Raw genomic sequence first — 25,200 nt, forward strand, 5'->3', positions numbered from 1 at the left:
TGAGCGCTGAGTTCTACGTTATGTCATCGCCATCTTGTATGTGGCAGAAGAGCGACCGGAGCTCCTTTTATGAGGAAACGTCAGTCAGGATCAGAGCTAGAGCTGCTGTACTTCAGTCTCCGTTTCACAGCTCAGCTACACAATGTTGGTATTTAGCTATGCTATAAAGATGCTACAAGTGAGAGCCCCAATATGCTGAAAATGTTTTTTTTTCTGAATGTGAAGGAAAAATATATGTATTTTCTATTACACTTTTGGATAATTTCTCTTTTATCCTTGGCTTTAGCCTGTGTACCAGGACGTCTCAGAAGTCATTGGAGTTCTCCCAGTGTGACCAGCAGACTGAAATCTCCCAAAACAATTAAATAATCCCATCAAAAGTTAGAGGCTTGATATTTATTTTGCGATCATTAATAAGCGCTCCCTCAACACAGCAGTGGTTGATTAGTTAATTTTAAACTCCTGCTCTGCTAGTTGGTAATGGAACTAAAACGCACAGAATTGCGCAACACCCTGTTGAAACAATAATCACTGAGATTATTATTGTTGTTGGGTAATTAATTTGAGCACGTTTTGTTGATTTTTTTGTTGTTCTTTAATAAAGTTACGAACATTTTAAGCAAGTCAGAGGAGGACATGCTGGTCACAGAGTCTTGGTGGCGTTCAGTTTGTCACCTAATGCCGAGATCGACTCAAAACCCTCCGCTATCGACATATTGCGCCCCTGCTCTAGCAAAACACGAACAGTTCAGAAACAATATGAAATTGGAAAAAAGTTATGGATTAACTGATTAAGTCGTGTTTTAGATTGTGCTTGAAAAACTAATCAGTCACGGCTGATTAGTGGGTGAACTCACAGCTGCACAGTGCACCCATTGATTTTTTACAGCAGACAGCCGCTCCCCTCTCTTGCAGGTACTGCGTAGCCCCGCTAGATCTTTTAGGGGTATGCAGTACCCTACCGTACCCCCTTACTTTCACCCCTGGTTACGTCGCCACCATCTTATATGTGGCAGCATAGCTCCCCAAGTCCTGTGCTGTGTGGACTTGTTTCAACTGTTTTACAATACAAACTGGATTCAATGGCTTTCACAGGTAAGGATGAAAGAGCAGAACTACTTAACTTTGCAGCCAGAAACTCGCTTCTAAACAACTGAGAAATATTTTCTAGCTAAATTAGCCTGAAGTGACCTCTGATTATTAGCATAGCTAACGTTTTCAGGTAGCTATGGGGTTGAATAAGACTGTCATGACACTGTCATAAACATGACATAACACCTGTCATGAACATCAATAAGTCTTCATGAATAGTTATGACTGTTGTCATAAATCGTCATTCAGTAAATAATGACTTTTAATACAAAGTTGACATTATTCAAAATGTCTTCGTTATGACAACTTGTCATTAACCTTGCCAAAATTGTCTGTTATGACAACTTGTCCAACTTGAGTCCATAGGAAAACAGTCCAACAAAAAACTACCCAACAGGGTGGGCGGAGAAGGCAACGACGGCAGGAGGGCTAGAGTCCAGAAAAACAGTCCAAAACAAAGAAAACAACCCACCAGGGTGGGTGGGGAGGCGGGTCCGGCGGGCGTCGCCGGCGCAGGAACCGGAGTCCCGGAGGCGGGTCCGGCGGGCGTCGCCGGCGCAGGAACCGGAGTCCCGGAGGCGGGTCCGGCGGGCGTCGCCGGCGCAGGAACCGGAGTCCCGGAGGCGGGTCCGGCGGGCGTCGCCGGCGCAGGAAGCAGAGACGTGGAAGCGGGTCCGGCGGTCTCCTCCGCCGGCGCAGGAAGCAGAAACGAGGAGGCGGGTGCGGTGGTTCCTGCCACCGCAGCAGGAGGCCCTCGGGCCCGTGGGGCCGGCTGGAGGCCCTAGAAGGCCGGCAGAGGGGCCAGCCGGCAGGAGGCTCGGACGGAGCTGGCTCGAGGAGCTCGGGAAGCTCGGGGGGCTGCGCACATGCAGCAGACTCAGGAAACTCGGGGGGAGCAGACTCAGGAAACTCGGGGGGAGCAGACTCAGGAAACTCGGGGGGAGCAGACTCAGGAAACTCGGGGGGAGCAGACTCAGGAAACTCGGGGGGAGCAGGCGGCTGCGCGCCGGCAGCGGACTCGGGGACCCCTGGAGCGGGCGGCTGCGCGCCGGCAGCGGACTTGGGGAGCTCGGGCTCGTCCGCAAACTGAGGGGGCGGAGCCACAGGAAACTCTGGAGCGGACTCGGACGGAGCACTGGGAGACGGAGGCTCGTCCGCAAACTCGGGGGGAGCGAGCACAGGAAACTCAGGAAACTGGTGGCAGAAGACAGAGAGGCGGAGCAGCAGCGGACGTGGAGACCTGCCACGGCGGGGACAGACGCTGCCTCGTTGCGGGGACCGGAGGCAGCGGGGACAAGCGCTGTGGAGGCAGCGGGAACAGACGCTGCCTCGGTGCTGGGACCAGAGGCAGCTGCAGGCGGTGGGAGCTTCGCCTCGGTACAGGGACGGGCGGCTGCTGCGGAGAGCTCCGCCTCGGTGCAGGGACGGGCGGCTGCTGCGGAGAGCTCCGCCTCGGTGCAGGGACGGGCGGCTGCTGCGGAGAGCTCCGCCTCGGTGCAGGGACGGGCGGCTGCTGCGGAGAGCTCCGCCTCGGTGCAGGGACAGGCGGCTGCTTTAGGCAGCGGGGTTTCCGCCCAGGGGCCGGGACCTCCGGCGGCTCAGGGCGGCGGTGACGTCTGTGCCCAGGGGCCGGGACCTCCGGCGGCTCAGGGCGGCGGTGACGTCTGTGCCCAGGGGCCGGGACCTCCGGCGGCTCAGGGCGGCGGTGACGTCTGTGCCCAGGGGCCGGGACCTCCGGCGGCTCAGGGCGGCGGTGACGTCTGTGCCCAGGGGCCGGGACCTCCGGCGGCTCAGGGCGGCGGTGCCATTGACGCCCAGGGTCCGGGATCTCCGGCGGCACAGGGCGGCAATGTCGGCGGGGTCCAACCCCTGGTGGGCACAGCACCAGCCGTGTTCCCCACCAGGGATTTGTCCAGGCGTCCATGTTGGTTCCTCACCGTCGTTTGTGGTCGGGTCCTACTGTCATGAAGTGGGGTTTTGGTGGTGAGGAGAGACGCTGAGACCCAGGTTATGGTGATGATGAAGATTTAATGGTGAAAATAAAGCTCAACAGTCCATACAGGCAGCACGGCAGAGACTAGCACACAGCTAAGTACCGGTAGCAACTGATTCACAGGACTAGACACGCGAGCAGACACTACCAGGACTAATCAGTTCTACTGGAGCGCACATACAAAACTGAGACGTTAGACATTGACAAACGACAAGGACCCGACGAGGAACACAGACAACAGGTGGGTTTAAATACACACGGGGTAATTAAGGAAACGAGACACACCTGGGGATCAATCAACGGGGAGGACAGGACAGAGACTCACAGGGAAACAGGAAAACTCAAAATAAACACAGAAAACCACGGATCATGACAATTAACTGCATTAAAAATTTTCTAACACATTAAAACCAATGCAATTAACCTATCGAAGTTAACATGTTTAAAGCCCCGTCCTAGTTTTAAATAATTTTCATTTAGAGAAATATTATATATTCATTTTCTCTACAGGTTATGATGTGACATAAGAAGATTTAATGTGAGGCCATAAACTTTAAAGGAAATTCCGTGATAGTAATCACCACAGCATAATTAGTATTTTTTCAATTAGTATAATTCCAGGTTTAATGTATACAAACTTCTGACTTGAAAGAAAGCAATGAAAAATCCACTCTCTCACTCTTCAAATAAAAAAAAATCATTGTATTAAAACAGGAAAAGTTCACTCTGATTTACTGTCAGACATTAAGAGGAAAATAGTAATCACAGTATTAACACACTGTGTTTACAGATCTACTTTTAACTGGATGTATAACTTCATCATGTTGTGCTGAAAACAAATGAACCTGAAGGTGTAGAAATGAAGGATTTAGTCAGTCTTGACATTCTATTTGATGATATTTGATCACATTTGTGGTGATCCCCTTCCTCCACACCCCGATCACCAAAATTAAATGTTCCACAGACATATGAAATCCACAAATCGGTTCTCTAAACGGCTCGGATATGTGTAGCACGCCAGCCTCAAACGATATTACACGCTGAAGATGAGCTGCCTTCACAACAATTTGTTAATCTTTTCCAGATTTCAGCTCCTGCTGAGTTTGACATTAGTCAGACATCAGTATGCTGGGATGAAAATCAGCAGGTAGCCAATGGGACATTTTCACAGGCAGGACAGACAGGTCTAGTCAGAATGCAGCTGATTTCACCATTTTATAAATTCAATTAAGCAACAAAAGGGAATTAAACATTTCATAGCCTGTGTTTGTTTTTCTCTGCTGCATGTGTGGACTGTAAACTGTGTTTCTGTTAATATTTAATTTCATCTCATTCTGTCTGCCTTATGACCATCTTTTGATGTAAAATCCATACTTTGCTTTGGGAGATCCAGCAGTAAAAATATACCGCTTTTGGTTCACATTAAGCCTTTCGAATTTTGGATTTAACAGCATGAAAACAGGTTGTGCATTTTACCAGAAAGCCTGATTCACAATGTTTAAAAGCTCTTCTAATATCTACATTATATATGTAGATATTAAATTTTTTGCTAATCTTTACTGAATGTTTGCCACACAAAGTCCCTGTAGAAGAAATTGATGTTTGTAGTTCTAATTTCACACACTCAAAAAATTCAAGCTGAAGGGGTGTGAAAACTTTTGAAGCTGCTGCAGTTCCGAGTACAGAGCTAATCTGACTGACTGGCTGCTGATCAACCTAAGAGAAGGAGACGTCTGTAGTTCTGACAGCTGATTGGCTGTCGGAGTCTCCTCCAGATGCAATCATGCGTTGGATTGGCTGCACACCTCTCAGCTGAAGTGACATGTTAATATCATTGAAGTAGACAGTGATAATGTCATTGCAGGTAGATAATGTGTTTTGACTAGCCCGGGATAGGGGGAGTATCGCCATGATAATGAACCAGGACGATCAAAGCGGAGTTAAAGGGAATGATCAACTCTGACAATTCAGCACTGAATATCTTTATTATTTTCTATTTTCATTAAACATTTTCCTCTAATTTGTCTCCTTTAATGGAACCTTTATTTAAGCAGGCAGCCATTTAATGATGAACTCTGATTCAAAATGACAGCCAGGCCGGTACATTACAGCAGCCAGAGTGGCAGCTGGATGGTTATGACGGGGATGGAAACGTATGGCATCAGCTTTGACTATAATTATCTGCCTGTATGTTTTCCAATTAGGTCAGTTTAAATAAGAGATTCACCAAAGATGCCCGTTTCCATCCAAAGTTCTCCTAGCAAAATGACAATGGACTAGCAAACTTTCTCTGACGTTGATTGTTTTAACATTCAGCAATACATGACTGTATTGCTGAATGTTGCCATTGTTGCAAACATGACATTTTGTAAGTAGTTGGGTTGATGTGTGATTCAAAAGCTGCTGGATTTCTGACCTCCAGTTGTGGAGCTCTGGAAAAAGGTAGGAAAAGGGTCAGTGATGGTAACATGACCAGTGTCTACTGATACTGTTGTTACTACTAGCCTCGTAAAGTTAATTATGCAAATATGAGCATGCAGGTGCCTGTCTCTGATTGGTTCCCAGAAGAAGACAGAGATCCCCAATGGGGTATATGCCACAAGAGGTGGTGACGTATTTCCGTTTGAATTTATTCCACATAGGTTGGTTCCGGGTCCTGCTTGCTCCTATTGTTCTTGGCCGAAGCTGCAAGATTTGTACCATGAAAAAGACGCAAAACTTAAAATATCTGTGAGCTGCTGGTACGACTGAGTTTTGTTGTTTCCAGTAATTAGTCGGTACCATCCAGTGCTTAGTTTTTTCATTTTCCAGCTGATATCAAGGCGACAGCAGACTGTAGCCAAAACTTAGCCACTACAGCTAACACGCGGTTTGTAGCTGCCTGCTATTTCAAAGCTTGAGGATATTGAAGATCCAGCGTCAGAAATGGGAAGATGGGGGATATAAAGGGAGTTGTACGTGGTTCGTTTAGTGGAATAATTTGTTGGAGGAAAATAATGCCGGAGGAAATCCACTGCAACGGGAACAGGCTGAGAACAGAGGCAGCGATTCGGCACAAGGTAAGTCAATACGTGTGTGTTGATGTGCGTTTATGTTATATGGAGTATGAAATTATTTTTAGGCAACTTCTTAGTTTTTGTTTATGTGACAATTATATAAGATACATTTAACATGCAGTCGGAGCGATACCGAGCACGGTCATTTAAAAACAGCCGAGAGCAGCAATGCTCCAAACCACACAAGAAGTCAGTCAGATTAAGGTCCAAAACCTTCACTTTACAGCCGTTTAAGTGGCACCGACCCACATAAAAAACCCACAGAACAAATGGTGCAAATCACGTATTTCCCGAATCCCGAATATATGATTATCTACCTTTGCTGTTTCATAATTATTATCCATGTTAGTGTGAATTTTTCCACTTGACTGCTATAATCTGTTCTTGCGTTACACAACGTAATTTCTCTTTTTTTCCCTCTGAGATTCTGCTTAGAAAATGAGGTTATGAAGTTACATCCTCCTGCTGCTTTTTGTTTTTAAAATGGTTAACGGTTACTGTGGGCAAATCCAGCAAGGACCAAGTGAAAAACTCCATCTCTAACACAGAGTGACCTGTGCACCGGAAGCAGGCTATGTGGAAAAAAAATGCGGAAGTGCTAAAACGGAAGTCCGTGGCATATACCCGATTGATTGCCTCCCGGAGGTGAGAGATCAAAGCTGCAGATGTGGACTTCCTCCATCCACCCTCAGCTCACCTCAACTGGCCACATTATTTGTTAACACCTTGTAAAAGTTCTGGAGTTTGTAGGAGTGAGCTGCTGTTTATGTTTGCTTAGTTTTCTCATGTTTTTCTTTGGTCCCGTTTACACGACAATGATCCAATGAAAATTGAATTTTTGTTTTGTTTCTGTTAACACATTTACATGAAGACGTTCTATTTACAATCTTTGTTTACATAGTAACGGTACACATCGAAAAGATGCAATGCTCTCACCACCCACTAGTCGGCGCTAGGTTCTTTGAAACTAAGTGCGCATGTGTTAAATAAAAATAAAAATAAAAAAGATCTACTTGAAAGTTCGTTGATTCGCATTTCCCCATCAGGTACCGTTCCCCCAAATATTGGGGAAAAACATGCACTATATGCGTCAGATTAGGGCGCAGTTGGAAAAAAGTGGGATAACTTTGCTGAAACACGTTGTTTAAGCTTTCACGGTGTCCGTAGTTCTCTGGATAAGAGCGCTTAACAAGCAAGTGCTTGTTATGATCGCTGAAAAGCACACATGCATTTTGCCACCTAGGCGGTGCAGAGCGGTGAAGAGACGCTGAGGGAACCGTATCTGATGGGGAAACACGAATTGTAGTAACACCAGCATTGTCAGTAGTTTCTTCTTCTGTGGATTGTAGGAAGCAGCTATATTTTGCATCATACATTATACACAACAAATTCAAGTGTTAGATATCCAGTGTAAGTGTTGTATGTTAAAAATACAGTGTTAATTCAACAACACTCACCAAAGAGTTCCAAAGAGTTAAACAAAAAGCAATTCAGTCCAGTATTGATTTCTAAATTAACACCAACAGTCTAAGTTAACACTCAGTCTGGTGTTGATTTAGAAATCAACATCAGACAGTTCCTCCCACAATTGTAACATATTTGCGACATCACATCAGGGAAGGAGCAACAGAGAGGGTAGGGGTTGCAGCAGGACCCTGGCCTGGCCCTACAGGGGGCCCACATGGGAGGCAAAACATGTCTAAAGAGATCCAATTTTTCTTTATAACATCTGATGAGAACTGTAAAGGAGAGCTTTCTTTTGTTGAAAACTGTATGTTACCCCAGTAAATTCTATAGCAGAGTGCCCCATTGTTGACTCATGGTTGCTTACAACCTTACCAGACTGACTGATTTTAGTGACATAGTGGGTGTAAAATATTGAATAAAATGTTGTGCTACATGACTGGCTTTATTTTCACTCTTATATTTAACTGTATGACACACAAAACTACAAATGAATCGTCCTTATTGTCTCCAGGTGCATTCTGGAGACAATAAGCTGACTGGGTAAAGCTTGTCACCAACGTCATCATCAGTCACTTGGCAACAAATGGCAAACTAGCTAGAGCATTTCTACGGACTACGTTAACATGTTTTGAATTCGTATCGTTTCATCATTAGTGACCAGTAGATTGATGTTTCTGTTCTTCTCTTGCTTTGTTGTACTTCATGTCAGATGGATTTCAGAATGACTTAATCGCTCTCTCTGGTGATGAAACTTGATAGCTCCTTACGGGCATGTCTATGTGGTAAAGTTAAATTATCATGAGCTTTATTATTTGGGCCCGGTCATTAGCCCCGCCCTCCGGCCAACTGCCGGCTTTTTCCGCTACTGCGTCACATGTTTGCCTGAGGAGCGAAGGCAGCAGTATGGCGTCTTGTCTGGAGCTTATTACAACAAGGTAAGTTCGATGTTAAAACGATCATGTTTTTCACTATTTTTTATGGAGGCATTATTTTTCCATTTACGCAAGAGTATCGATTCATATACATAGTTCGCTTAACGTACGTTTATTTGTTTGGCTATCACGGTATATACGACTATTTATTATCTTACCCAAACATTGAAATTGTCAGGAAAATCTGGAGGCCATTTGAGTTAACATTATTTAGCTGCGGGGTCGTTTTCTTTAACTTTTTGGCTGTAGACTGCAAAATGGGGGAGTGGCTGTGCTGGACCGTTCGCTTGATCTATGCCACAGGTGTCAAACTCCAGTTCTGGAGGGCCACTGTCCTGCAACATGTAGATGTGCCGTTGCTGCACCACACTTGAATACAATAATTAGGTGATTAGCAGAATTCTGGAGAACGTATCTACACAATGAGGAGGCAATTGAGCCATTTGACCCTGGTATTTTGTACCTGTGGCATATCTAAAAACTGCCAAAATGTTTTTTTTCTTTGTTAGTGTGTCATGTTGGTGACTGAAGCCTGTTATGATGATTTCAACACATTTCTTCAGACAGGTTGGCACGGCTTTTAATGCTGTCCAAAATTTTTTTATAAGGTGACTAATTTCTTTAGTAATTATTTATGACCTTTATTATCTTGTATTACCTTTATCTTGTAAACCGGGTGGGCAGAGTAATTTGAATGAATATGTTGGTGACACACACAGGTGAGTCTGATTAGTTTTGTTCACACTTCTTTTTAAAATATATATTTATTATCCTAATGTTTCTGCTATATTTCGTGCCTTATTAGAAAGGGAGGTCTTTTGGTTTATTTACTTTCAATTAGGTAAGTTTCAGTTAATATTCAGATAGTTTCCTTTTGTTTATTGTTTTCGGCATTATAGCTCACTCTGAAGCCATATGCTCCACTTGTAACATCTTAATCAAAAATACATCTTTTTAAAATAATTTTTTTAAATTAATTAATTAATTTTTTTTAATTCCTTTATTTAACCAGGTAAACCCCATTGAGATCTAGATCTCATTTTCAAGGGGGACCTGGGCAGAAGTCTGCAGTACACAGCAACCTGGTTACAAAACAAAATTCTAAAATGTAAAACTTTGTGTATGTCGGCTGCTTGGGATCTGAAGAGGATGGATTCTTCATGATATGATCTGGCCACCCCGAGACGGGTCGCAAAACTGTGTCCATGATCAGGAAAAATACCGAGGTGGTGTCATAATAACTCAGAGCAAAGACATTGGTGTCCGTTCTTTTTCGGTCTGTTGAAAAGAATGAGAAAATGGTTTTGAAGTTGCTAAAAGTAATTGCTTGTCTGCCTTGACAGACACATGAACTCCAGTCACATCCTGTTGTTAATCCACAGGGTTTACTGAGATGTTGGTTTGTGCTTTGTAGCTTCTTTAAAGGCTTTCCTGTTGCTCAGGGAAATTGTTGAGCCTCCTTCCAGAAGCACATTTGTGAGGTTGGACACTGATGTAAGTCTGACTCATTATTTGATGAAGTATGAACAGTTGACTGTGGAATATAGAAGAAATTCACGAATAGACTCCTCTCACATATGAAAAATGTAATGTTTCAATTGTTAATTTTTGTGTTTTTATGATATAAAGCACTTTGAAATGTTGCTGAAATGTGCTACACAAATAAAATTTGATTCGGTTTGGTTTATGTTGGTAGAAATAATTTGCTTTTGTTTTTTAAAAGTGCTGAATTAAATAAATATTGTACATTATTTTTTTTGTCCGGGTTATAAGATTTGACCCAACTCATACATTTTAAAGTCAATTTAAACCAAACACACTGACTTCCTGTGAATCAAAACTAAACCCCACCTGCTTAGAGTTGCTTGAGACCGATAATAAGTGGAATGTTAACCAACATGTTTAATGTGTATTAATGATTTTAATGATGACACTTGACAAAATGCAATGTCTGTTACTGGTTTTCATAACTGTTGACTGAATGATGTGTTTATGATGTCTTTTATACTTTCATAAAAGACGTAAAGCACTTTGAACTATTGTGTTATTGAAATGAGCTAACCTTGATGATTACTAGATGTCATATTTAAACTTCTGAATTTGAATAGTCTGGTAAAAAGCAGTCTGTTGTCCAGAGGGTCTGACTTTCAGCTATGGAGAAACGATTTCCCAATAGCTAACATTTGTCTGTGACGTAGGTAATGCATCAATTTAATGGTATGAAGCTTACCTGTGCTGTAAACAACCTTCCTCTACTACAATGAGAAAAGTGCGTATCTGAACAAGGAGACTGTTAATGTTAATTCCCTATTTGTGGAGTGATCAACACTGACTGAACGGCTTCTTTCACTTCCTCTGCTGTCATTTCTAAAACTACAGGCAGACCATAATTCTTAACCAGTGTTGGAATTTGGTGTCATTGTTCACAACTTATCCTTCTGTTCACTGATTGGCCAGGTAAAAAAAAATCTACCAGAGGAATCCATGTCAATGGGAGAAAGCCCAGACTATGCTGTGAAGCTAGATTTGAACTTGAATTTGAAGAAAGTCATAAAAATCATGACTCTGATATTTAGCAAATAGAAATTATTTTAGCTAACTTAGCTGATTTAAAACAGGGGAAAGTTTACTTTTTCTTAACGTTAAACAGTAAGAAATATCTGTTTTTGTCTTTATAGAGTATGTAAATATGGTTTCAGCTGTACATCTTAAGGGTGAGGCAGAGGAAGAGGAGCAAACGACCACTGGACTAGAACATGATGTCTCCACGGATGTATAAAAAGGTGAATAAAAGTTATTTCCACAGAATCAGAGCTTCCCTCTGTAATAGCTCGCTCTATTATCGATGTGTACAGGAGGATCCGTACAGCCTTTCTTCTACCAGAGTGCTGATTCAGTTCACCAGCTCTGCGGCTGTGGCTGTGTGGTGCTGGGTGTTTGTGACGGGCCACTGCCGGCAGATACCGGCCTTTCAGATGCAAATCTGCGCTAATTAATTCTCGTGTTTGAGGGAATTAAACATCATTGTGGAGAAAAGAGCGGCGCTGGTGGGAGCCGCTTTAATATGCAGGCCAGATAAAAGGAGGAGTGTGTTTCTCTGTGACGGACATACATTTATTCACATTTTCCCCCCTAGCCAATTTCATTTCAATGTAAACTAAGGCGATGAGGTTAGGGGCCGCGCAGCGTAGAGTTAGCTAATAGAAAACAATGAGCACTGCTTTATTCTCTGGAGGCCGTTCTGCTGTTGTCAGCGCTCTCCCTCACCAGCCGCACAATGCTCAAGACAAAGACGGAGAGCGGCGAGGCCAAGTGCCTCTTCTAAAACACACAGCAGCTTATTAACCCCAACATGCGCACACACACACACACACACACACACACACACACGGAGCTCTGCGGAGGGCTGCAAAGCGATATGGGCCGGTAATATATTGAGGTTATATTCAGGTTGTAATGGTGTTATTAAAGCAACAAGCTCAGGCTGAATAGAAAGAAAATCCTATTAAAATAATTATAGAGGCCTGAACTGCAGTATGTGTGTAGTGTGTTAAGAAAGTAAGATAGAGACACACACAGCGAGGCTGGGTATAGCCAAACACAAGTGTTTGAGAGTGTGTGTGTGTGTGTGTGTGTGTGTGTGTGTGTGTGTGTGTGTGTGTGTGTGTGTGTGTCTGTCCTTGGCTTACTAATGTGTAGTAATTGACTCTACTAATAGTGATTGCCAGCTAATCTTACTGCTGCTTTTCGTCAGCTCTGGCCTTAATTAGAATGTATTGCTGCTACATTCACTCCTACCAGACCTCTTAAGAAATAATTATTCCCACATGTAATTAAACCGTTACATTGTTGCAAAATAACTGTCTTACTGAAGAGCACCACAGGTGGATCCGCTCCAAACCCGTCTCTACTGCTGTCAGCATGTTTCTGAGGCTCTGGCTAAATCCTGACCTTGAATCAGTCAATAATGCAGCAAATCCCTGAAATATGAAAATGTATTGTAGCACTATTTGACTATGTGAACTATCATATCTGACTTGCAGGCAGCTGTATAGCAGAGCTAAACATTCTACAACTACTTTGTCTGTATTTATAAAATAGAGGGAACTCAATGCCTGTCTTTTTAACTGCTTATTTAGAGACCTAAAAGCAATAATTGAATTCAAGAAAGTATCAAATCATTTTTGGCTTCAAGTCAAAAGGCTTAAAGGGGGAGTTTCATATAAAGTTGTAATATTCCATTTAAAACACACCTGGAGTGTTGCTTTGATTTTTTGACGCATGTTTAAGAAATCTTTGACTCTCCTGTGGTGATGGAAGACATCTTTGGTGGAGAATTAAGGCTCTGAAGAGTTCAAATTGGTTTCCATTGACGTAGTCATGTGACAACCAGGTCTCAATCAAACAATTTGCCACAACTCTGTGCAATGTGTTGTGTGATTGGTCAGAAGTTTGTGGGTGTGGTTTATAAGGAATATTGACAGGAATGTCAGTATTTCCCTTCAACTCACCCACTTCCAGTATCCGGTTTTTGTCAGGCACAAAAATCTGCCTTTCAGAAAAGTTCAACAGAAAGAAAGAAAGAAAATGCGCATCTGAAATGGTGGTGACACAAAGATCATTCATATCTTTCTGTCCTCAAGTGGCTGGACAACAAGCCGGTGGCCATGGCATCCTCTGCCTCAGGATGCTCATAGCAGATGGTCAGAGGAAGACAAAAGATTTGTCCAGGTAACCTGGCCACTAGGAGTTACTGCTGAGCTTCAGCAGTAACCTGATAATGGACGGTGTGCGCAGTTTTCTACTTATTTGATGTGGTAATCACCAAGGCGTTGCCTCAGTATCAGATGACTGCAGGCTTCTGGGAAAGAAACGACAGAAGTTCCTGGAATTCCAGCTGTTCCTTGGTGAACAGTCCATATTCGGACCCGAATAGGAACAGTGAGTGACTGAGGATGACAACTCCTCCACATGACCTCAACAGTGTTGCTAATGTTTGCTGTTTACTGTAGAAGTGGATGTAAAAGTGCAAAGCAAAATCAAAATTGTTAGATTTCCAGTGTAAGTGTTGTATGTTAAAAATACTGTTAATTCAACAACATGAGTGTTAGTTTCCCTAAAGAGTTCCAAAGAATAAAATGAAAAACAATCCAGTCCAGTGTCAATTTCTAAATTAACACAAATAGTAACTCAGTCTGGTGTTAATTTAGAAATCAACAGACAGTTCCTCCCACAACCATAACATATTTGTGACATCACTTCAGAGAAAGAGATGGTCTACACCTACAGGGAACCCATATGGAAAGCAGAACATTCCTCCAGGAATCCTAGGTTATATAGAAGGGTGCCGCATTGTTGACTCATGGTTGCTTAAAACCTTACCAGACTGACTGATTTTAGTGACACAGTGGGTGTAAAATATTGAATAAAATGTTGTGCTACATGACTGGCTTTATTTTCACCCTTATATTTAACTTTATGACACACAAAACTACAAATTAATCGTCCTTATTGTCTCCAGGTGCATTCTGGGTAAAGTTCGTCACCAACGTCACCATCAGTCACTTGGCAACAAATGGCAAACTAGCTAGAGCATTTCTATGGATAACGTTAACATGTTTTGAATTTGTGTTGTTTCATCATTATTGACCAGTAGCCTGATGTCTCTGTTCTTCTCTTGGTTTGTTGTACTTCATGTCAGATGGATTTCAGAATGACTTAATCGCTCTCTCTGGTGATGAAACTTGTTAGCCCGGTCAATAGACCCGCCCCCCGGCCGACGCCGACTTGTTCCACTACTGCATCACATGTTTGCCTGAGGAGCGGAGGCAGCAGAATGGCGTCTTGTCTGGAGCTTATTATAACAAGGTAAGTTCGATGTTAAAATTATCATATTTTTGACTATTTTTTATGGACGCATTATTTTCACGTTTACGCAAGAGTATCGATTCATATACATAGTTCGCTTAACGTACGTTTATTTGTTTGGATATCACGGTATATACAGTCGTATATAAATCTGGAGGCCATTTGAGTTAACATTATTTAGCTGCGGAGGTCGTTTTCTTGAACTTTTTTGGCTATAGACTGCAAAACGGGGGAGTGGCTGTGCTGGACCATTGGCTTGATCTATGCCACAGGTGTCAAACCCCAGTCCTGGAGGACCACTGTCCTGCAACATTTAGATGTGCTGCACCACACTTGAATACAATAATTAGGGTTTTGGCTAAGACAGCGGTCGCCTCCGTTAGGTGGTGATAGCGGTAGTCTTTGTGACTTGGCTGTTACCACTGTTTAAAGAGGTCCATTAAACTTGTCCCTGGTTGAGATATTGACCACAACTAGTGGAAAATATCTCTTCCTTTTAGTTTGTATTTATTGGTGTGTATTGTTTTAACCTTTTATTGTTGTTTTAGTGAAGGTTTTAACCTTTAGCGGGTGGTGCCTCCACCATGGTGGCTACTCATGCCGGCATGCGGAGGCACCACAGCGTTCGCTTTTTATATACGGAAAATGGTAAGATGACTGGTATGTCAAGATTGGACTTCTCGAGAAAACTGATTCAACAAACTTTGAAGTTTCGGCCAGATGACCTGAACTGTATCCTCACCCTGCCCTTCAACAGAGGATACAACGTGAGTTTCACAAGCAGTGACCTGTTAAAAGAGTTTTGGACACAGTATAAAAATGTAAAGACCCAGTTTTCAGCTTTTGACGTTGAGAAACTGACTGACAACTCCCTGAAAACGGTGATTGTCAGGTTGTTCAATGAGACTGTCAGTGCTGAAGACATCTGTATGTGGCTGGGTAGATACTGCACGGTGAAGGGCCAGGCTATGAAGGTGCGGGATGTGGACGGCATCTGGAATTGCGCTTGGCGGGTCCCCATTAAACAGTGGGAAGACCCCCAAGGCTTCCAGGGCCTAAAACATCTCCCATCCATGATAGTCCTGGGGGAGAACCGAGGCTACATTCATTATCAGGGCCAACCGAAACTCTGCCGTAAGTGTGGTGAACATGGTCATCTGGCCGAAGCTTGTGAAAAGGTTTTTTGTGGTAAGTGTAGAGAAGTGGGACACACGTTTGACGAATGTACAAATGGGCGGAAATGTAATTTATGTGGTGAACAAGATCATCTTTTCAGAGACTGTCCAAAATCTTTCGCAAATAAACTGAAAAAGGCAAAGGAAGCGGAACAAGCAGACAGGGTAAGTGAGCAAATTGAAGCCGTTGGGCTGGAAAATTCAAATCTCCCGTCTGCTCCTCTGATTGGAGGAGAGGAGGAGGTGACGGGAGAGGGGCAGGAGAAGGAAGCGACCCCCTAGGCCGAAACATCCAGTGAGGGGGGGAAAAGAGGCCGGCATCGGAGTCTCCCTCAGACCGGACCGTCACAGTGGAGAAGAGAGGAAGACTTGAGAACCTCTTTGGTTCATTTGGAGAGGAGACCAAGTTCTTCCTCTCTAACTCATCCGATGAGGCCTCTTTTCAACATGTTGCTCAGCAATCAACCCCGGAGGACCCATTGAAGGTATCGGCTTTAGAAAAAAGTCCGATACCAAGAGTCCGAAGGGGGAACGGAGCTCCGGCCCGACCTGCACCACCATGCGGGGTCGAGGAAGAGCTCTGTTCACAGGACAGTCTCTGAGCCCATTTTTAACTTGGTTTTAAACGGGTTTTTAGTGTGGGTTTTATTGTTTTAATCCTTTAAAATGTCTTACCTGTTTTTAGTCATTATACTCATGACTCTCACCTTCTCAACTATCAATGTTAGAAGTGTGAAGTTGCAAGTTAGAGCCCAGAGTGTTTTATCCTTTTTAAGTTCTGTGCAGTCCGATTTGTTTTTACTACAAGAATGTACACTCCCGTTTTTAAAAACCTACACCTGGTGGCAGGATTTGTGGCCACGACCATCCATATGGAGCGGCTCCAATGAGAATAAAAACGATATATATAATCCGCACATCTTGGTGAAGGGGAGCACTGTGGTGAGAGAGGGAGGAGCACTATTAGAAAATTTGACTTTTAACGGACAGGATTTTAACCTCTTAAATATTTATGGTTTTATTGACAAACATGACAGGTATGACCTTTTAGAGGAACTGCAGCCCCACATGCTGGGAAGAAAACCTTTAATCATTGGGGGGGATTTTAATTGTGTTTTAACTAGAAAAGACAGAAAAGGAACCGGACAAAATTTTAAGGTAGACAAGACATCGCTTTTATTACAGAGTCGTTAGGGATTTTAAACTAGTGGACTGTTTTAGAAGCATGCATCCTGGAGAGGAGGGCTACACCTGGGTCAGTGATGATAGCCTCTCACATTGACTATTTCTTCACAAGGGATTGCGCCCTAACCGATGCTAGATTGTCACCGGCTTTCTTTTCGAATCACCTCCTTCTGTCCTGCACGCTTTCACTCCCTTCAGGTGCGACGACCAGGAGAGGTCTGTGGAAGCTCAACCTCTCCCTGCTGGAGGACCAGGCTCTGGTCAGCCAGTACCGGGAGCGGTACCGCAAGTGGCAGACCTTCCAAGACCTGTACGAAACACGAGCACAGTGGTGGGAGATGGTGAAAGGTAGAACCCAGACTTTCTTCAGACAAGCAGGGAAAAAGAAAAAGAAAAAAAGCAGGAGAAAAGAAAAAGAAAAAAGAACATAGATGCATGATGGGGCAGCAGAAACGTTTACAGAGATATCACCTTTTAAACCAACAGGGACTGGATTTTAACAAAGAAATAAGAGAAGTAAAGAAAAAAATGAGCATTTTAGCAGAAATAAAAAGCAAGGGAGTTATTTTAAGAAGTAGAGAGAGAGAAATAGAAGAAGGAGAAAAATGTACTAGATACTTTTTCAAGAAAATAATAAATAATCCGAGTTTTATGTCTGAACTAAAGTCAGAAAATGGAGACATAGTGTCTAACGTAGAAGAAAAGAAAAAAGTGATTGAAAAGTTTTATAGTAAATTATATACAGGAAACACAGTCAACAAAGAAAATATAAATGAAACTTTGGATTTTCTTGAAAATTTTTTAAAAGAAACTAGTTTTTTAGAGCAGGATTTTACTCTTTTAGAGCTTTTTAATTCACCAAAGAGTTTTAAAAGAGGAAAATCTCCAGGCTCAGACGGACTCCCTTCAGAATTTTATTTAACATTTTGGGACTTTTTAGCACCTGATTTAATTGTTGTTTTTACAGATTTTAATAAACTTGACACACTTCCAGATAGTTTTAGAACAGGAATAGTTACACTTTTATATAAGGACAAGGACAAAAGAGATCTAAAAAACTGGTGACCCATCACCCTTTTAAACGTTGACTGTAAACTTTTTAGTAAACTTTTAGCAGCCAGGATGCGCCGAGTGTTGGGGGATCTAATCCACCCAGATCAAGCCTGCGCAGTGCTGGGAAGGAGGATCACGGACAGCCTCGTACTGATCCGAGACACCATCTGTTTTGCGAGAGACAGAAATATTCGGCTGATAGTCCTAAGTCTAGATTTTGAGAAAGCTTTTGATCGGGTCTCGCACCAGCACCTTTTCCAGGTACTGCAAAAAATGGGTTTTCCTGGGAGGTTCATAGCGTGGGTGGGACTGCTGTACCAAGACATGTCCAGCAGATTCATGGTTAACGGGTTTCTGACAAAAGCAGTGAAAGTGAACTGCGGTGTCCGTCAGGGTTGTCCATTATCTGCCCTTCTCTATGTGACCTGCATTGAGCCGCTTGCGCAGATCTTGAGAAGGGACCCACTGATCTCAGGTGTAACTATACCGGGGAGTGGAGGGCAGATGGCGAAATGTCTTTTATATATGGATGATTTTAACATTTTATGTACAGATCTTTCGTCAGTAGACAGAGTTTTCCAACTAACAGACTGGTTCGACAAGGCGTCAGGCTCCAAATTAAATAAAGAAAAAACAAAAGCACAATTTTACGGACCATGGAAAAATAGCGAAAAAATACGACTGCAGTTTCAGGTGACCCAAGAAGAACAGAAAATTTTACGAGTTAAATTTGATAAAAATGGCAAAGGAAAAACAAACTGGACAGAAATAACACGAAAAGTAAAACAAAGACTAGGTTTCTGGACAATGAGGAACCTAACAATAGAGGGAAAGATTTTAATTGTAAAAGCAGTGATTTTACCAGTGTTTTTACTAACCAGTTCTGTTTTTATTCCCCCTAAGAGAGTGTGTTTAGAGCTGCAACTGGACATTTTTTATTTCATCTGGGACTCCAAATGGGAGAGATTAAAACGTGAAATTATGACAAAACCAAAAGAGAAAGGAGGAAAAGGAGTCCCAGACCTGTACCTGTTTTTAGGCAGCCACTACACCAGCACTCATTTTAAACAAGCCATGGACATTTTTAGCAATCCAAAGACAAATGCAATGAATAGATTCTGGTTTGGGTCATACCTGAGGAAATTGAAACTTTTAAAGAGTGATTTTAGAAAACCAGTAGCTTTTAACCTCCCACCAGGATACGCCTTTATACAGAAATTTTTACAACATTTTAAACTGGAAGGAGAGGAGATCCGGATTTTAACTAACCATCGTTTTATTATCTCTGTTGTGCAGGACCGGGAACCAGTGACTCCAGCGCGCAGCCTCCTGTGCAGAGATGCCACTACAGTTTGGCGCAATGTGGGCCATCCTGTCCTTCCGATCAGACTCCAGGACCTGTCCTGGATGGTGGCTCATGAGATCCTCCCGGTCAGAGCCATTATGCACTCCCGCGGCATGTCAGCGATGTCCATCTGCCCCCGACCCGGTGGTGGCACGCCGGAGTCAGTGAGGCACCTGCTGTGGGAGTGCAGCGCTGCCAGGGACCTGTGGGCAAAGGCCGGCTCCTTGCAATTCCCATACTTGCCAGCAAGGGAGGTCCTTGATCCACAGCTAGTGCTGTACGGGGTGAGCCACCAGAAAATGGTGAAGAAAGACTTCGCAGAGATGTGGCTCACCCTCGCCACCATCAAAGACGCCATATGGACCTCCAGAAACTTGCTGGTAAGCAGGCGCAGGCAGATGCCCCCCGTGGCTGTGATCCGGATGGCAGTAGCAAGAAGAGAAACCATCAGAGCTGCAGGTGGCGCGCCAAGGACACAGCCACAAAGAAGAATCGCCTGCGGCTCCATGGACAAAGGGGCCGGCGCTCCATGGACAGAGGTCCCAGCAGCGGCGGCCTGGCCCTCTGGGTGAGGCAGGAGGGAAAGAGCAGCAGGGGGGGGTTTCTCCTCTGAGCACCAAGCGCTGTTTGGAAGGACGGGATTTCTCAGAACTTTGTAAGGAATCACACCAGTCCTGCTCAACTTTGAACATACAGAGTTTGGTTTTAACATCCTTGTTCTTATCTTCTTTTAGTGGGAAATGTGACAAATTGTATTTTAGTTTTTTCCATGTGAAAGAAGTTTCTGTATAAATGTGTTATACTATAAAATGTCCTAAGTAACAGTAAAAAATTAGGTGATTAGCAGGACTCTGGAGAACGTATCTACGCAATGAAGAGGTAATAGAGCCATTTGACTCTGGTGTTTTGTACCTGTGGCATATCTAAAAACTGCCAAAATGTTTTTTCTTTGTTAGTGTGTCATGTTGGTGACTGAAGCCTGTTATGATGACTTCAACACATTTCTTCAGTCAGGTTGGCACGACTTTTAATGCTGTCGAAAAATGTTCCTATAAGCTGACTAATTTCTTTAGTGATTGTTTCTGACTTTTTTATGCTTTATCTTGTAAACTGGGAGTAATTTGAATGAATATGATGGTGACACACACAGGTGAGTCTGATTAGTTTTGTTCACACTTTTTTTTTTAAAATATATATTTATTATCCTTATGTTTCTGCTATATTTCCTGTTTTTCCTTCCAGGCTGGAAGTCTTCCTGCTTCATGTTGGCGAAAATAAAGCACCAAAGACACTTCACCATCAGTGATCACAAGACCATCTATGGCCGCTTCCAATGAACTTTCAAAGCACACTTCACCTTCAGTGCAAAGTACCATGAATGAATGACCTTTGTTGTATATTGCTGTCAGTGCTGTTTGATGTTTTGAAATAAAAGTAGATTACATACTGCAACTGGTGCTGGTGTTTTTTGTAGATTAAAGTGGCATCTAATGTCTTTTAATATGAATTTGGGGATTATTGATGGCCAGAAAAAAAGATTTTAATTGCTCTAGTGCCTTTTATTTGGTAGTAAATTGACAAAAAAAAGTGGGTAATGAGAGAAGGGGAAGACTGGGAAGCGAACCCACAACAGCCGCATTGAAAACTAGATCCTCCATATGTGGGTTGTGCTTAACCCCTGCACCACCACAGAATATCCTGCCAGTAGTATTTCAAAACTCAGATTTCTATGGTAATATATACTTTACACCATTCTGTGTTACATTAACACGTTCATAATGTTAACTTTTGACAAAATACACTAGTGTTGAGTAAGTCAACACTGATGTGTGTTTAATTTCAGCTACTGTGAGTGTTGATTCAACTATATCACAAATAACACTTTCAAAAGTGTAAATTCTACGCCATCCAGAATGGACCAGTATAGACACTTTCAAAATGTTGAATTCAACTCTGAAGGAGTTGACTGAACACTTCCAAATTTGCTGTGTGTGCATCTATCTGTCCTTCCCTCCTGCCAGGTTGTTACTGTCAACAAGAATTTGTTCTTAATTACTAACCTGGTTAAATAAATAAATAAAACACGACCAACAGTGGGAACCTGATCTGAATGCAGCTCTGCAGCACTATGGACTCCAGGGGATTCATTAGTGATTCAAAGAAGAATTGCTCTTTTAAGTATCACACGTCAAAACTTTAGCATAAACATAAGCATAAACATAAACTTTATTTTTTAAAGTATTTTCAGGATTCTCATTGCTTTCCAAACAACCGGGAAAGTAAAAATAAAGGGTAGCTACGCAATATTTTTTTTCTTGCTTGTGCAGTGTTTTAAAAACTCCCGTCATAACACAGTCCCATATGAACTGCATTTTCTCTGAAAGAAAATATTACTGATTATTACAACTGAAGTCTATAGTTACAAATCAGTGGGTTCCCAACTATCCAGTTGTTTTGCAGTGTGTCAGCTTTAAAGCCTAGTTCTTGGTTTAATCATACTGTACTCATACAGCTTCTCAGTATGAGAACATGAGCATTCAAACACAGGCTGTCAGAAACGCAATATGGTCTGAAACGACACAGAGCGTGTTCTGCTGTTCTGAGTGAAAAATATTGAACTGCTGCCATGTCTGCCTGTCAGTAAACAGGAGGCCTAGCTTTATACAGCAGTCGTACTTAAGAGTTTCTGATGAGTGAAGCAGCTGCAGAGACTTGCTAAAATAAAATTAAAAACAACAATTTTAAGAATTTTATCAGCCAACTTAAACAGTTATTTCACCCGTTTAATGAAAAAAGACCAATCCACTGATAGGCTGCCAGAGGAAAAGAGAGGACAAAATATAAAGCTAAATGTCCAAAGACAATCCGTAATAAGGATTATGGTGCAACAACTCTGCTCATGTTCTGCCTGGTTTACATTTTTATGGCACTTTTAACTTTCTGATGATCTTACAGATGCTCTGATTATCATGATAGCTCTAAAGATGATTATAGGAGATATTCCTTCTGTGTGTTGGGTGTGTGTCCATGCCATGTGGCTGCACACCAGTCCGCACACTGTCGGACCAAACTTCTTACGTCTGTGAGATTTTTGGATGCCAGGTGATAGAATCCAAAATACATATCATATAATAATAATTCCTAAGACAAAAGAAGAAAAAGGAAAACACACCTCAACTCCATGTCAGTGTACTAAAGCCTCCACTGACACTGTTCTCCACTCTTTCATCCAACACCTTTTCCACAAACTATCGCCCAGCTTATTCCTCATCAGCCATGTTTATTGACTCATGTAATCTTGAGAGATTTTGTGAGACTTCCTGTCTGACATCTGAATGTTTGTGAATTTTTAATAGAAATTACTCTTTTTTTTTTTTTTGCAAAGTGTCTCAAAACATTTCGCACATGTACCAGAAAACAACATTCAGCTCTGAACAGTGTAAAACAAAAACAAAAAAAATGTGATTAATTGAATTAAAATTTATAACTTCTTATAGTCAGTGTTATTAATTAATAAAAGTTAACTTATTAAAGTTCTGGCCCTAATCTAAATTGATTAGCCCTTCATTGTGCCATTTATTCTACACACCCTGACACCCTGAAAAAAAGAACTGACATTTATAATTACATTTTATTATTTGCTTTATTTGTGAAATTAAGATATAATGTTTCCACGCATCAGTACAATAATAGTAAAATATCAGTAAGCTCTCAATACAGTCAATCCCATTCCTGCATTTTCTTTGTAATACACTAAAAATGACAGGCAGAGGACTATTTCCTGCACCTTTAAGCTTTTACGGCACAAAAACAGCAGGTAATGCAGTCACTTTTGTTTCAAGGCCTATGAAATAACAACAGTATAAAATAAAAATGAAATTTAAATTAAGTCTGTGTATCAGTCATTTTAATTTGTCCTAAGTCAAGCGTACGTTTCCTGTTATTGTCTCTACACAACATCAGCAGTAAAGTGGGACATTATTGGGCAGCCAGTAAAAGTAATGAAACACTTCTGGAGAGTGGACGTGTTTACATGGTTAGAGCAGCAAAGCGGAGACCAATCACAGTAGACTTCCATGGAGCCAACTGATTTCAGACTTCTTACAAATGATACAGATCTACCACTGTGTGTAGAGTAACACTGTTTCACCTGCTGGGTTTGCCATACAAAAATACTCTTGACAAACAATGTCTGTCTTAGTCACTAAACAGTTGAGTTTGCATTATTATTTGAACTATTTCCTGTGAGGATTCCTCCTATGAAGCCCAGAGATAAGGACTGTGAAACATTGTTATCTTAAATGTAGTAGAATAGCAAATCAGACAATGAAATCACCCTGTAATCACTTTTAAAAAGACTTAATTATCTCCTCTGGGGAAATTAGGAGTTCACATAGTCAGGGTTATCTTTACAAAAAATGGTTCAAAAGTGATTGAGAAAAACATCTCAATCAGGTAAACTCCTTTTACCTGGAGTTTTTCCTCCTGTTGTCCTCGGGTCAAAATGACCCAAGGACAACATTGTAAAGATGGGTCATTTTGACCCGAGGACAACAGTAGGGTTAAAACGGGTTGATAACAGCTGCAAAGTTTGGCCCCTGAATGAGAGGCCTTGATGGGGCCCTGATGGGGCCTCTCATTCAGCCAAGATTATAAAGGTGTCATGTTTTGTTCATAAGTTTTATGTTTGCTGTGTTGACTTATACTGAGACTTTTTGTTTAATGCATTTGCTGCAAAATGGACAAATAAAAACTAAATGGAAAACTGAACCATAAAACGTAAATGTAATTTCCTGGCACAAGTTTGACAATTAGTACGAATGACTGGAGTGTCAAAATCTGTTGAAGAGTAACGAAACATAAAATAAGCCAGGATAAATACATTAGCATACATGCCAATGTATTAGCAATGCAGCTAATGTATTGCTAATACATTAGCACATTTTATGTTTTATGTTTTTACTTTTATTAGTAAGAAAAAAGTATACTTTCGTATATTTCAAACATACTTACATTTGTGAAAGTATATTTTAAGTATACTAAGTATTAAGTGTACTACGGTTATAAATATATATGAAGTATGCTAAAAGTATGCTTGTACCAATTTTGAAATTATAACTTTAAGCACACTTAAATATAACTGTACCAAAATACACCTTTAAGAAATATAATAAAAGTATACTTTAAGTGAACAAAATATGTATTTGTCCAAGTGTAAATACACACTTGCTCAAGTGTCTATTTAAAAAAAAATTTAAATATCTGTAAAAGATATTTTGTGTATATTTTAAAATATATGCTCAAAATATATATTTTTTTTAATTCACTTAACGCTTACATTAAATTATTAATTTCAGTATGTTTTAAATTACATCTCAGTGTATACTTTAGGCTAATAAAGTATGCCTTTTTAGGTGCCTTAATAATCTTTTAATATTTTGTTAAAATGGCAAAGAATAAAAAAATGATCATCCTTATTGTGGAATGTTGTTTAACAAAGTAATTAATGTGTTCATGCCAAAATATTAAACAGTGACTGTAGTGACCATTTGTCCCAAAACTTAAATTCAAAAATCAAAAAACCCAAAAACTTGAAGGTGATCAAAACAAAAGTGAATCCAACTCAATAGTCACCTGATGCACCGTGGATTCTGGTTTACGCAGCAAAAAAAAAAGAAAAAAAAGAATCAAAAGTCAAAATATAGTTCTTTGGTTTTATTTGCAGTTCAGGCAAAAAGGTTACAGGCTTCTGCTCCTATTCCTGTACCTGTTCTCTGACTGACAAAAGAAACCGATGTGACTGATTGGCTGGTAAAAAACCTTATGACCACCCACGTGCATAATAAACTACCCAAGACCCACCTATTTATAACGTGAAATACCCATATCCCAACCTGAAATTAATTAACTAATTAAGTGAATTACTAACCAAAAACTTATTCTAAATAACAAATTAAACAAAAATTATAATGATAAATCAACCAAAAAAATAGACAAAAAATAATAAACTAAACAATTTTAATTCTAAGATTTA

At 41.5% G+C, this 25,200-nt stretch overlaps 1 protein-coding gene and 1 long non-coding RNA gene across 2 annotated transcripts in view; both read left to right on the forward strand.

Moving 5' to 3' along the window:
• The window catches only part of LOC106911700 (uncharacterized), a 407,869-nt gene that overhangs the window by 216,735 nt on the left and 165,934 nt on the right, over positions 1-25,200 (forward strand). The window lies entirely within an intron of this gene.
• LOC106913583 (uncharacterized) lies at positions 15,062-19,738 on the forward strand. Its single transcript, XM_088009584.1, has 3 exons — positions 15,062-15,542; positions 15,884-16,068; positions 19,118-19,738. Exons 1-3 carry the CDS (start codon positions 15,062-15,064, stop codon positions 19,736-19,738), a joined length of 1,287 nt encoding a protein of 428 aa, XP_087865710.1.

The sequence above is a fragment of the Poecilia mexicana genome, unplaced genomic scaffold (assembly GCF_051168715.1).
Source record: "Poecilia mexicana isolate PSO_F unplaced genomic scaffold, ASM5116871v1 scaffold_10, whole genome shotgun sequence".
Classification (NCBI taxonomy): Eukaryota; Metazoa; Chordata; class Actinopteri; order Cyprinodontiformes; family Poeciliidae; genus Poecilia; species Poecilia mexicana.